Source organism: Equus quagga, chromosome 13 (assembly GCF_021613505.1).
Source record: "Equus quagga isolate Etosha38 chromosome 13, UCLA_HA_Equagga_1.0, whole genome shotgun sequence".
Lineage (NCBI taxonomy): Eukaryota > Metazoa > Chordata > Mammalia > Perissodactyla > Equidae > Equus > Equus quagga.
The window spans coordinates 83,361,319-83,375,167 of NC_060279.1; the positions used below are offsets into that span (position 1 = coordinate 83,361,319).

The 13,849-nt window shown below is 50.6% G+C and overlaps 1 protein-coding gene across 8 annotated transcripts in view; it reads right to left on the minus strand.

The window, feature by feature from the left end:
* Window positions 1-9,731, minus strand: part of ZNF667 (zinc finger protein 667) — a 30,054-nt gene extending 20,323 nt beyond the window's left edge. For 2 of the 8 annotated variants that reach the window (XM_046681593.1, XM_046681600.1), the window contains exons 1-3: window positions 8,983-9,034; window positions 3,462-3,727; window positions 3,098-3,274 (exon numbers count right to left, since the gene is read on the minus strand). Coding sequence is in view for 1 of the 8 variants with exons in the window: in XM_046681601.1 (XP_046537557.1) it covers window positions 3,098-3,110 (13 nt within the window). In the remaining 7 variants the exon portion in view is untranslated. Of the gene's footprint in view, window positions 1-3,097; window positions 3,275-3,461; window positions 3,728-8,805; window positions 8,910-8,982; window positions 9,086-9,456 lie in introns of those variants that run through there. The other 6 variants (XM_046681601.1, XM_046681595.1, XM_046681597.1 and 3 more) reach the window with 6 other exon arrangements.
* Between the last annotated feature and the right edge of the window lie 4,118 nt (window positions 9,732-13,849).

A 13,849-nucleotide genomic window follows, 5' to 3' on the forward strand; every position in this document is an offset into this window, starting at 1 on the left:
TAGGCATCGCTCCGTGAGGATTATCATTTAATTCACACTCCTAACCTGGGGGCAGGTACTTTTATTCACACCATTTTCCAGATGAGGAAAATGAAGCTGAGAGAGGCAGGAATCACTTGCCCAAGGTAATAGGGCAGGGAAGCTGCTGAGCCAGAATTCAAGCTGGGGTATCTGCCCCCAGGTACCTGGCTAACCCTCTGGGTTAGAGGGAAGGGCTGGGCAGCCTGATGTGTGTTAAACACATCACTCTGGAGTCAGACCACCTGGGTGTGACAGTTGTTTTCATCAGCTGTTTTACCTTGGGCAAGTTACTTAACCACTCTGTGCCACAGTTTCCTCCCCTGTTAAACGGGGACAAAACAGAACTACTTCTGGAGCTGTTGTGAGGATTAAGAGTCAAATTTAGGTCCTACAACCCTCCCTGCCTCACGCTGGCCTCCCTGCCAGTCCCTGAAGGTGCTGCCATAGCCCGGCCTCAGGACGCTACCTGCAATGCTCTTCCCCCGCCTCAGCTCAGCTCCTCACTCCCTTCAATCTTTGTTCCAATCTCACTGTCTCTGTGAGGTTCACCCCAACCTTTCTATTTAAAACGGCAGCCTGCCTCCAACCCCACCCACACTCACTCCTGGCCTCCCTCACCCAGCTCTGGCTTCTCTTCTCCATAGCTCTCATGGCTAACGCTCCACGTGTGAGATAACAGAAAAGATGTACACTGGTCTCTGCCCCTGGTTCCTGGTACAGAGCTCCTAAAAGCCTTGTCAATTCTTAAGTGATAAGAGCACCAGGAGCATCTTCTGCTCTAACAAGGAGATGCCAGGTGGGCTCCCGGATGGGGGCTGGTCACCAGAAAGACCAAGCTATGAGTAAAAGCTTACTCCTCCAGAGATGGGAGAGGGGCTGAGAATGGAGTTAATAACTGATCATGCCCACGTGAGGAAGCCTCTATACAATCCCCAGAGTACTGGGTTCAGAGAGCTTCCAGGCTGGTGAACACATCAAAGTCCCGGGAGGGTGGCACACCCCACCTCCATGGGGACAGAAGCGCCTGCGCTTGGGACCCTCCCAGATCCCCTCTATGTATCTGTTCATCTGTGTCCTTCATTATATTACAAACTGGTAAATGAAGTGTTCCCCTGAGTTCTGTGAGCCACTCTTGCAAACTGACTGAACCCCAGGAGGGGGCTGTGGGAACCTCCAACTAGTAGCCAAGTCAGACAGAAGTGGTGGGTAATCTGGGGACTCACTGCTTGCACTTGGCATCTGAAGTGGGTAGGTAGGGGGCAGTCTCATGGGACTGAGCCCTCAACACATGGGATCTGGCGCTACCTCCAGGTAGACAGTGTCAGAATTAAGTTAAATTGTAGGACACTGAGTTAGTGTCGCAGAATTGCTAGTGTGGGAAAACCCCACACATCTGGCATCAGAAGTGTTGTGAGCGTGGTAACACTGAGAGTAAAGGAGAGAAACACAGGGAAAGACTGAGTTTTCCCCAAAATACTATGTAACTTGCCAACTTACTATGTGTGGTGCTTACAGCCTGTCTCCACTCCCTCAAGTGCAAGTCCCAAGCACCCTGGACCAGTGCGGGGCACGTGGAGGGGGTGTGCTAAGGGCTGCTACCACCATGACTGAATGGTCCCCTAGCAAATACCTTCTTTACCGTCACTCCTTCAAGGAGCCCTCCTGGCACCCCTAGCTGGGGAAGGTGCCTCTGGGACCTGCACTGAGTGCCACTTCATCACATAGAGAAAGAATTCTGCTGTTGCTGCATTTGCCTTTGCCTTCAACTCCTGTCCTCGACTGGACACTGTGAAGTGACCAACACTCCTGCGTAGCTGTGTGACCTGAGGCAAGTTACTGAACCTTACTGGGCCTTTACCTTGATCTTTTACACCCAGAAAGGGCTGCTGCTTTGAGTAGATAAGATAGCATCAGGGCCAGTGCTCAGTGAAGGGTAGCTTCAATCATGGTGGTTGTCATTGTATGTGTCATCACCCACGAAGGGTAGCGCAATTGTGGTGGTTGTCATTAGCACAGGTGGGGCCAGTGCTGTGAGCTGAGTCTGGGAGACAGGCTGAGTTACCGTCCTGTCCATGCGCTCTGTGGAAGTGCTCGGGTGTGTGTGTTGACTGTGCTCAACCCCTGGTGACAACATCACCTCCTCAGTTAACAATCAGTAGGAGAATGAGAGCTGTGCTGGATACTTTATATACATCACGTGCTCTCCTTTCATCTTTAGAGCAAACTGACCACGTGGGTCCACATTTTCCATTCTGAGGATGAGAAAGGGAAGATGAGCTGTCTGCTGTCACAGCAGTTTAAGTGACAGCCTGGGTTTGAGCCCCTGTCCACAGGCAGCACAAACTGCCCATTGGTGCAGGACAGCAGCCTACACAGGAAATTCCCCCGTGGTCCTCTCTGGCAGAGTTTGGGAGGTGTCCATGTGGCACCATAGTTACAAGACATTTACCTTTGTTCTATTAGAGCGGCCAAAGGACTTGGGGAGATTGGCAGCACACCAATTGTTGAGGGTGAGGGCTGTGGCTCAGTGACAAACCAAGTGGCCTGGCCTTCAAGTCTCTGACTACCCTGAGCAAGCCTTCCCTCAAGCAGAAAGACAAAGGGGCTGGCCCCAGAATCCTGGACACCTCTATCCTGTTAGACCCTGGGGCAGGGGTGTGCTGGGTGATCTGCAGCGTCTGCTAATTTCCATGGTGTAAATACTCCCACCAGGGCCCATCGTAAGCTACCAAACTGATGTCACTGAGCACGGAGCTGGGGAGAGGTGTGCACAACAGGGTCATGTGAACTGGTGCAGGCCAGCCCCAGCACTCCAGCACCCAGGGCCTCAGAGGATGAAGCTCTGTTCTCTGCCCAGCAGTTCTCATACTTTTGACCAGTATCCCCGAACACTAGAGGAAGGTTAACGCCTAGTTCTGTGGTCTGGGACACATCCCAAAGCAGCTACCTCACAAGAGAAAACTCTTTTGCTGGTTGGTTCTGTTTTGTTCTGAAACATCCAGGTGACTTGTGCATCCTATGTTACAATAAATCTGAGTTTGTGGTTAATATAAAAATCAGGTTTTAAATTATTTACCAGATAAGTACATCACTTGGTTTTTCCCTTCTGATTCCTCAGGTAAGACAGATTTCTCCAGGAAGTAGTATCACGTCCATCCTGTGGTTTCTCATAGCTGTTTGCACTCAGTCACGCACCCCAAACTGGAGAAGCACGATTCGTGTCCACAAATAATTTTCTCCAAGGAACTCAGCTCTGCCAGGGAGGAAAGAACAGCAGTTTGACATTAGATAATTCTGAATTCAATGCCTGCCTCTGCCAATCATCGGCTGTGGGAGAGCTAGACGGAGCCTCAGTGTGCTCCTCTGCAGTGGGTAAAGAGCACCCGCCTCACCCTCGGCTATTGGGACGTTTACACGAGCTCTCTGCAGCGACTTCTCACCTTCCTTTTCCTTACGCCAGGACACGCCACGCATCGAGAGGACCAAGGAAGACCGAGACCCACTGAAAGGGCTGTGGTTAGAATTCTCATATGGTGCTGGTTGGAGAGAAACTGGAACAACCTCAAGGGAGGGGCAATTTGACAGCACCTTTAAGACTGAAGTTACACCTCCTTTAACCCCATCACTTCATTTCTGGTATCCGCCTTTGGACGTCCTTGCATGTGTATGAAATGACAGGCACACAGGGTATCCACTGTGGCAGGGTCTGGAAAAAGGCAAGACAGTCCTGCAGTGAAGGGAGTGTGCCTGGAGCCAGGCTGTCTGGGACCAGCTTCTAACGCTGCCATCCCCTCTGTGTGTGATTTCAGACACTCTCTGTGTCTTGTCTGGGCCTCAGCTTCCTCAACTGTAAAATGGGGCAAACAACAACAGCTCCACAGGGCTGCTGTGAAGATTAAAGGCGTGAAAACATGTAACACACTCAGAGCAGTGCCAGTGCTAAACAAACGTTAGTTATCAAGAGAGTGGAAACAACCCAACTGCCATCAATGGGAAAATGGCTAAGTGAATGTTATGTGCACAAAATGGGACACCAAGTAGACCTTTAAAAGAACAAGGTGGCACTACATCAGTGGTTCTTCACTGAGGGAGGTTTTGCCCCCAGGGGACACTTTTGATGTCTGGGGACATTTCTAGTTGTCACAAGGAGGGGAAGGGTACTCCTGGCATTCAGTAGATAGAGACCAGAGATGCTGCTAAACATCCTACAATGGACAGGATGGTCCCCAGAGCAAAGAATGATTTGGCCCAACAGTCAACTGTGCCGAGGTTGAGAAACCTGCTCCACGTGTACTATGCGACACGATCTCCAGGATACGGGACAATGATGGGGGAAAAGGTATAGAAAAACTGCTTAGAGAAAACAAGACACAGGATATGGATGCATGAGTTTGAAAAGGCATAGACCAGTTCTGAAGGATAATCAAGAAGCTGGTAGTAGTGACTGCCCCCGAATAAGGGAACTGGGTTACCTGGCATGGGAAAGAAGACTTAGAACTCACTTTCCCTGTCTACACTCTGGCATTTTCTATCATGCATTTATAATTACCTCTTATAAACAATAACAATGCAAATAAAGAGGCTGGATCCCACACCATCTCCGGGCAGGGCTTGTCTTCTGAGTCCCCGACCATAGGGTGGGAGAGGGCTTTGAAAGACACAGAGCTAAATTCTCGGTCCCAATGGGAGGATGGCTAGAACTGGAATGGGAACAAGCTTCAAAGAGTTACTGGACAGTGGCCATGCCTCCCCTCAGGCAGACAACCAGGTCTCTCCTCTCAGCCCCAAGAACTCCTCTGATCCTGGAGGGCTGTGCTGAGCACAAGCTGGGGGCAGGTCCTGATACACTTGTAAGCCAGCCCTTTAGCACACCGGCACAGCCTCACCACTTCCGTTCAACCAGAGTGTACTTTTGCTGTACCACCTGCCAAACAGTGAAGATCACCCCTACCCTGCACCTGCCAGCCCCAGGGATATACAAAGACATGTTCTCTAAAGACCGAAGTCTAGCTGTAACAGAAAACACAGGCTTTGCACGTGAATGTGGGCCCTGCCATTCCTCTTTCATGGGAACAGATATCCCCATTTGAAGGACGGGGCTAGGAATGTCCCTATTGCAGGAAAGCGCAGCTGTCAGGCCTGCCTTTGATAAGAATCGGACAGTACTGGTCACTGGTACCCTCCTCTCCCACCACCACATTAATTTCTTCTATTCCTAGAAATCCCAAAAGAGCCCGCAAGCTCTCAGGGCTGTAGCTCTCGACCCTGTCTGTACCTTAGAATGTCTTGGAAGCTTTTATTTTCTTCTTCTTTTTTTTTTTTTTTGGTCATGAAGAATTGACCCTGAGCTAAGATCTTCTTTTTGCTTGAGAAAGACTGTCATTGAGCTAACATCTGTGCCAATCTTCCCCTGTTTTGCAATGCAGGTCACGGCCAGAGCATGGCTTGCTGAGCAGTGTGTAGGTCCACACTCAGGATCCGAATCAGTGAACCCTGGGCCACGGAAGTGAAGCATGTGAACTCAACCACTACGCCACTGGGCCGACCTGTCTTGGGAGCTTTTTAACAAATACCAATGGCTGTGCGCCATGCCAGACTAATTAATCAGAACCTCTGGGGATTGAGTCTAGGGCTTTTTTTTTTTTTTTAAAGCTTTCTAAGTTGATGATAATGCAAACCCCTAGTTTAGAACCACTGCCCCAGTCTCTGAGCCTCAGAGATAGGGCTGGAGATCTGACCTCTCCAGGTCAGCATTAGAGGAGAAGAGTCTTTGTTAAGCTCAAAGCCAAACTCTTGGATTCCCTGATGAAGGGATTCCACCCAGTCACCGATGGTGGCCCTTCCTGGCTTTGGAGCTGATGGAGATGCCCATGGGAAGCTGGGTGTTGATTTCGCAAATAGCATCTGCAGTCACCCGTAATCATTTCACCCTGCTTTATTTTTCAAAATACTTATCACTACCTGTTATAAATTGAATTGTCATCTACCTACTAAATGCAAGCTCCAGGTAAGCAGGAACCTTGTCTGTCTTGTGGGTTGACTAGAACAATGCCTGGTCCACAGCAGGCACTCAACTGCTAAATAAGTGAATGTCTCTTAGAGCAGACCCAGGCTGCAGGCCATAGACACCCTTTCTTCTCATCTCAGGAACACTACCCCATGGATGGATTTTTGGGATTCCTCTCCTTGGTCTAACAGGCGAATCTAGCAAGGAAACTGCACAAGCTTTAAGTCAGTACATTAAAATCCATGCTGTGCTGTGCAAAGCAGCCATGCATCTTCAGCCTGTGTCAAACGACCTTGCTATCTCGCATCTCATGACTGAAGACGCCAGCTGGAGACATTAGCAACAGGAAGAGGTAATGGGTACCTTGCTCTCACATTTCCCAGCTGCATTTCTTAGAGATTAAGGGAATAATTAACGACCCTGGTCCTTGCCTCCCTCCACACAGACAGCGTCAGCATCTCCGAACTTGTCTGATGTACAACCAAGGAATTCTTGTTTATGTATCGTCAACGTATAATCTAGAGAAAAAGCAGACGTACCCTACCCCCTTTTGACATATATGAAATCTAGCTGTAAGTTTTTATTCCTCTTCCCTGCACACACACTGTTTTGTGAAAAAGATATAAGCTGCCCTTAAACTCACAGACCTCAGAGCAGTTCCAACAGAGCCCTCTGTTGACCTGTTTCCCGAGGTTTGAACTCCTCCCACTGATTAGTGAATAAACTCCTTCACTAACATCACCTAGACTCTTTATTTCAGTCAACATCCCTCTTTGACCTCTTTCCTCCAGCCCCCTCACTCCCCTCCCTATCCTCACGCCTTGGGAATGTCCACAGGGTGTCCTCATCGTGGTCCTGTACACCAATGGTTCTCAAATGGGGTGATTTTGCCCTCCAGGAAACACCTTGCAGTGATTGGAGACATTTTCACTTTCACAACTGGGGCAGGGGAGTGTGCAACTGGCATCTGGTGGGAAGAGGCCAGAGATAATGCTAAACATCCTATGACGCATACGACAGCCCCTGCCCCAAACAAAAAATTATCTGGGCCAAAGTATCCACGATGCCGAGGCTGAAAAACCCTTGTCTCTACATAGAGACATCTCCAGACCCCCGTGTTAATCAGAAAATACCCCAGCCTCGGCCCTGTCATTTCCCAGTTCAGGCCTTCACCCCACAGGTTCCCTAGGGACATTTCCATCCAGGAAGACTCTCTATTCCTGGTCTCCACCCCCCATACCAACCCACCCCCCTCCCCCGCCCGCCTAGAGCCCTCCCAGGAATTATGACTATAAAATTCTGAATCTAAGCTATGACCTAGACTTTAGGGTTATTTTATCTGTTAACCTGAAACCTCTACTCTGGGGCTCAATTCTCTGCCTTTCTTCCTGTGGATTCTATTCTCTGGGATCCTTACTGTTATTATGTTAATACAAGTATCATTTATATGTTGTTTGCTTGTGTCAGGCGCTGTTCTACTTAATGCTCACCACAAGCCTGGGACTGATACTATTATTATCCCTGTTTTGGAGGTGAAACTGAGGGGCAGCAAATTTAAGTAACCTCTCCCAAAGTCACACAACTAGTGAGTGATGGAACCAGGAATCCCAGAGTCCATGCTCTTCCTCCCCCGAGCTACACTGGTTAGGAAGGTGACACGCAACCATACCCAGCCACACCAGCCTCAGGTCCCAGAGGCCAGGAGGGGCTGCGCCCTCCCTTCAAAAGCACACTAAGGCCCAAGCAGACAACGGGTAAGTGTGTGGCTGGGCTATGGAGGGCACCGCTGCTCACGTGGGAGAGGTCAGACCCCCAGCTTCGAGGACAAACACCCAGTCTTAAGTTCAGAGATGAAAACCCCTCCAGCATTCACCATAAGCCCCTGTCTCTGCACGGGGTCAAAGAACAGAGACCACCAGCACTGAAACAAACAGCCAGCACCCACAGAGCGCTTAGAGAGCGGCAAGCCCTGAGCTGGGCGTTTCACCCGTGTTACCCCATTTAATTTTCCCAACACCTAGGCCAAGTGCTGTTTCCATCTACGTCACCGGGGGAAAGCCCGGCACCACGGCGCGCACACTCCCGTTCCCAGAGCCCATCGCACCTGTGCGGCCCTCAGCCTCCTGCCCGCAGGGCCCCTGCCAGTTACAGGGGGACAGACAGCCGGACAGCACGATCACACAGCCGCAGAACCACAGTCACCCAGTCAAATTAGTCACGCCAGACTGTGGTAAACGACACGTGTCACACAAAGCGCTCCAACACACAAGTCCTCAGAGCCACACTCTCATGCCCACCCCCGCCCGCTACAGGCGCAGCCACTTCTTCCTCACAAGCACCACGGACCACGCATGAGACACCCGGTCCCGAGACCCGCTCGTCACCACGCGGGGTGCCTCGGTCACAGACACACAGCCACCAACGCCCCCTCGTCACCACGCGGGCTGCCTCGGTCACAGACACACAGCCACCGACGCCCCCTCATCTCCCAGCACACCCGACGTCATCACACGTTTCAAATATCCAGTCCCGGTCCTTCACCTCCCACTCGGTCCACCACACAACCAGACGCGAACCGCACACGCGGCCGCAAGCGCAGAGCCCCTCAGAATCTCAGGGAACAGCCCCACAGGTGGTCACCGGCCCCAACCCCGCGCAGTGTCACCACGCTACGCAGTCTCGGGCCCACGACCCCACAAGCTGTCACACGCCGGCAAGCCCACGCAGCCGCGGGCACAGACACACTCGCACAGACACACGCCCACACCTACGCTCACCTCCCTCCTCCCAGGTCGCGTCCCGGCGGCGACCACTCGCACCTCCGCGCAGGCCAGCTCCCCGCGTCCGCCCCGCGCGCCTGCGCACTCCCCTCCGGGACCCCAGAGCACCGCTGGCCCCGCCCCCTCACACGAGCAACAAGTAGGCGGGCCGCGGCCCCACCCCCCAGGGTTTACCCCAGAGCGCAAGGCCCCGCCCCTAAACAAAGCCACGCGGCGCCCACGCGCTCACGCTCTCCCCTCCGGGAACCGTCCCACAGGACAGGGGCCTGAGGCCCCGCCCCTCACACGCAACAGCGTACGCAGGCACGCTCACGCAATCAGAGCCACGGGGGGGTGGGGTCGCTCGCGAGCCAGCCCGAAGCCCCGCCCCTGCACAACACACGTAGCACGCACGGCCGCGCGCACGCGCAGGGCCTATTTTGCGCTCCCCCGGGGCCCCACTCCTCATTCCCCGTAGGAAGTCACGGAGGCGTCTTCTGGCACTGAGGCGTTTGCTAGATCTGTTCAACCAAACCTAGCCTCCACCCTCCGCAATTCGTTGCTCTCCCCGGCTTCCACGCCTGCACGTTCCCGTCCCGTTTGGGGTCTTCTCCCCCTAGGACCCTCCCCGTTGTCCCCCGGCTCAGCTGGACTTAGAGCTGGGCTCACCCGCGCTTGCGCACTTGGAGCTCAGGCTGCAACTCCCAGAAGCCTGTGGGGCGCGGCACGGCTCTGGTCGACCAGACCCAGACGTGAGGTTGAGGAATCCCGGCCCGCAGTGGCTCCGACCTGTCCGGTCCGTGACGAAGTGACCCGCGAGAGGGGCGGAGGGATGTTCGTCCAGGCTGGAGTGGAAATCTCACTTACGCCTTCATTGAACGAAGAGCCCCAGAATCCTTTGCGCGCCGCCGTTCCGTCCGTCAGACTACATTTCCCAGGAGATCCTGCGTGTGGTGACGGGGAGGCGCGTCAGCCCGGCGGGCTGGTGGGCGGGGGCGGGCTGGAACTGCGGTGGCGCCGCAGTTAAGCGCAGTGCCATTGCGAGTCTCAGAGGGAGCGTGTGAGATGTGGACCTGCCCCTATCGTCTGGGCGCGCGAGTCCCGGGGTGTGATTGTGCGTTTGTGCTTCTGGGCCCCAAGTTGTGTTAGTGTGTATACGTGTGAAGATGAACGATTGTTTGTGAGCGTGTGTGACCCTGCTTTTGTGGTTGTGTGCTGTCGACTGAAGTAGTGTCTGGGTGAAGGTTAATTAAAGGAGTCTATTTGATAATCCAGGTGAGGAATTCAATCCTGGGAAACAGTCCGACAGAATATTCGGAGGAGCTGCTGCCGGTGTGTGAGTTTAGGTGCAGCGCGCGTCTCTCACGAAACAGTGTACGTGCAGGGGAGAGGGGAAAAGCTTACAAGGAGGTTTGATGTATGTCAGAAAAGGATGGGGTACGTCTGGTTTTTCTCTAGATTATACATTGATGATACATAAACAAGAATTCCCTGGTTATACGTCAAACAAGTTCAGAGATGCTGACGCTGTCTGTGTGGAGGGAGGCAAGGACCAGGGTGGATAATTATTCCCTTTAGCTCCAGGAACTGCAGCTGGGGCTGTAGGAAGTAGGTACCCTCAATCTCTTCCTGTTGCTGATGTCTCCAGCTGGCGTCTTCAGTCACGAGATGAGGGGTTGCAAGGTCATGTGACACAGGCTGAAGATGCACGGCTGCGTCACAGCACAGCGTGGATATTAGTGTACTGACTTAAAGCCTATGCAGTTTTCTTGTTAGATTCGCCTGTTAGACCAGGGAGAGGGGGCCCAAAAAGCTGCCCACAGTGCTCTTGTTGTGTTGTGCTTTGTGAGACGCAGCTTTTGTGGTTGTGTATGGAGCGTGAAGGGAACACTGATTTTGAATGAGTGCCCGTGTGTGTGTAAGTATCCTCTCACGTACTTACACTGTGGCTGCTTTTGCACAACTGCGGAGTTGAGTAGTTACAATAGGAATTGTATGGCCCACGGAGCCTGAAACACTATCTGACTGATTCTTTAGATCCCAGTCTTTGTGGTTGTGTGGTGTATGTGTAGGGAACCACAGATAGTGAAATTTGTGTGTGTGTGTGTCTAGAAGCTACCATTTGTGGAAGTGTGTGCTTGTATACGTATATGGCTGAGTTTTCGTGGTTGGGTATGTGTGTATGGTAAACCACTGTGGCTGTGTATTGAGACACAGTGTGTGTGTGAGTGTGTGTGTGTTTTCCTGAGGAAGAGTTGCCCTGAGCTAACATCTGTGCCCATCTTCCTCTACCCTGTATATGGGTCACCACCATAGCATGGCCTGACAAGCAGTGTGGGTCTGTGCCTGGGATCTGAACTCATAAACCCAAGCTGCCAAAGTGGAGCAAGCCGAACTTAGCCACTAGGCCACAGGGCTGGCCTCCAGTTTTTGTGTTTTTAGAGGTGTGTATGTGTACAATTCTGATTCCAATTCCAGTGTGTGGATTTTTCCCCACCATCAAGAAATTCCTCGACACCAGCTGGGTGTTCTACAATTTAACTCAATTCTGATTCTATCTAGCTGACAGTAGCGTCAGATCCCACAGACTAAGGGCTCAGTCCCGAAGACTGCCCCCACAGCCCACATTAGACACCAGTTGCAAGTCCAGGTTGTCACCTGTGCTTCTCACTGACCAGCTAGAGGTCAGAGGATCCAATGACCACCTCCTTGGGTTTGATTAATTTGCTAGATCAGCTCACAGAACTCAGAGAAACATTTTACTTACTAGATCATCAGTTATTATAAAAAAATATAACTTTAGGACTGGCTAGATGGAAGATTTGCCCTGGGCAAGGTATGTGGGAAGGGGCTTGGAGCGTCCGTGCTCTCTGAGCCCGCCACTCGTCAAGCACCTCCATATGTTCACCAACCCAGAAGCTCACTGAAACCGTCCTTTTGGGTTTTTATGGAGGCTTCATTACATAGGTGTGATTGATTAAACCATTGGTCATTGGTGACTGAACTCAATCTCCAGCCCCTCTCCCTTCCCCAGAGGTCTGGGGTTGAAATTGAGCTTGATCTGATGTCATTTTTGTTTATTTCATCTATCCAGTATTTTATCTAGTTTCTATTATGTGCCAAGTATTTTGCCAAGTTGGTGTAAAATGGTAGAATAATAACACAATAAAGATGATAATATAAAGAGTCATGGAGATCACAGCCAAAAAAATGACCCTTACAGTAAACAAGCAGACAAATAGAAACACAGTACAACATTCATATAATATAACACTGTCAAGTGAAATAAAGAGTCAGGGTGATATTAGTGAAGGAGTTTCTTCAGTAATCAGCGTGAGGAGTTGGAACCCTGGGAAACAGTTCGACACTGTGCTCTGATGGACCTGCTCCAAGGTGTGTGAGTTTAAGTCCAGCGTAAATCTCTTTCACAAAACAGTGTATGTGCAGGGAAGAGGAAAAAAAACTTAGAACTAGATCTTTTTTGAAAAGGGATAGAGTACATCTGGGGTTTTCTCTAGATTATACATTGAAGGTAATATAAACAAAAATTTCTTGGTTATACATCAAACAAGTTTGGAGATGCTGATGTTATCTGTGTGGAGGGAGGTAAGGACCAGGGTCGTTCATTATTCCCTTAATCTCTAACAAATGCAGCTGGGATATATGAGAGTGAGGTCCCCCTTTATCTTTTCCTGTTGTGGATCTGTCCAGCTGGCATCTTCAGTCATGAGGTGTGGGGTAGCAAGGTCATTTTGACACAGGCTGAAGATGGCCTTCACGGTTGCTTCACAGGAGAGCATGCGTTTTTATTGTACTGACTTAAAGCCTATGCACCTTGCTTTTTAGATTCACCTGTTAGACCAGGAAGAGGGGTCCCAAAAATCTGTCCACAACACAGTCTGATCTGAGAATATTCTGATCGTTTGTCCACTACCAGATCACAGAAGATGGGTTGAGAGAGTTTCATGAAATTTAGATAATGTATTTTGTATCATATGATTTAAGCTGTAATCTAAGGTACAGATTCATGTTTATATCCCTGGGGATATTCAAAGTTAGAATCTTCCTTTAGAGCTCCTGCAGTTATGCATCATAGGTTTGTGGAGCTGTTGATTGGGAAAGACATGCCCTACACACATGTCATAATTAAAGGAACCCCAATGGCGCAGCGGTTAAGTTCGCACGTTCGCTTCAGCAGCCCAGGGTTCGCTGGTTCGGATCCCAGTTGCGGATATGGCACTGCTTGGCAAGCCATGCTGTGGTAGGCGTTCCACGTATAAAGTAGAGGAAGATGGGCACGGATGTTAGCTCAGGCCAGTCTTCCTCAGCAAAAAGAGGAGGATTGGCACGAGTTAGCTCAGGGCTCATCTTCCTCAAAAAAAAAAAAAAAAATCCTGCGACTGTTCCCCATTGTTTGGGGCTGGCCCTGTGGCCAAGTGGTTAAGTTCACGTGCTCCACTGCAGGCGGCCCAGTGTTTCGTTGGTTCGAATCCTGGGCGCGGACATGGCACTGCTCATCAAACCACGCTGAGGCAGCGTCCCACATGCCACAACTAGAAGGACCCACAACGAAGAATATACAACTATGTACCGGGGGGCTTTGGGGAGAAAAAGGAAAAAAATTAAAAATCTTTAAAAAAATAAAATTAAAAAAAAAATAAAGGAACCCAACTGGGTTTCAAATGTGAACACCAAACCAATGCTTTCTCTGAATTGTATGTGATAACTTATAATTGAGCTGCTTTCCATGTGGGCAACTCAATGTCAGGCACATTATGCTAGGGTGCAGCAGAGTTTTATTTAGCTAATGAAAACTGAGTGTTCTCTGGGGCAATACCAGGGAGATTGTCTAGTATATGAATATGTAGCTTTGAACAAAGTTTTCTGATATGCTCACTTTAATCAATCAAGGTTAAATCTGTCCCACAGACACAGGCATTCAAGACAACCAGAGAAGTGATGCAAACTGACGTTGCGTTATCAGCTCGGCCTTGGAATTGAAGAACGACCTGGGAAAGAATTGAATGAGGAGATGGGAGGTTCAGAAGCGAGGGTCTTTCTG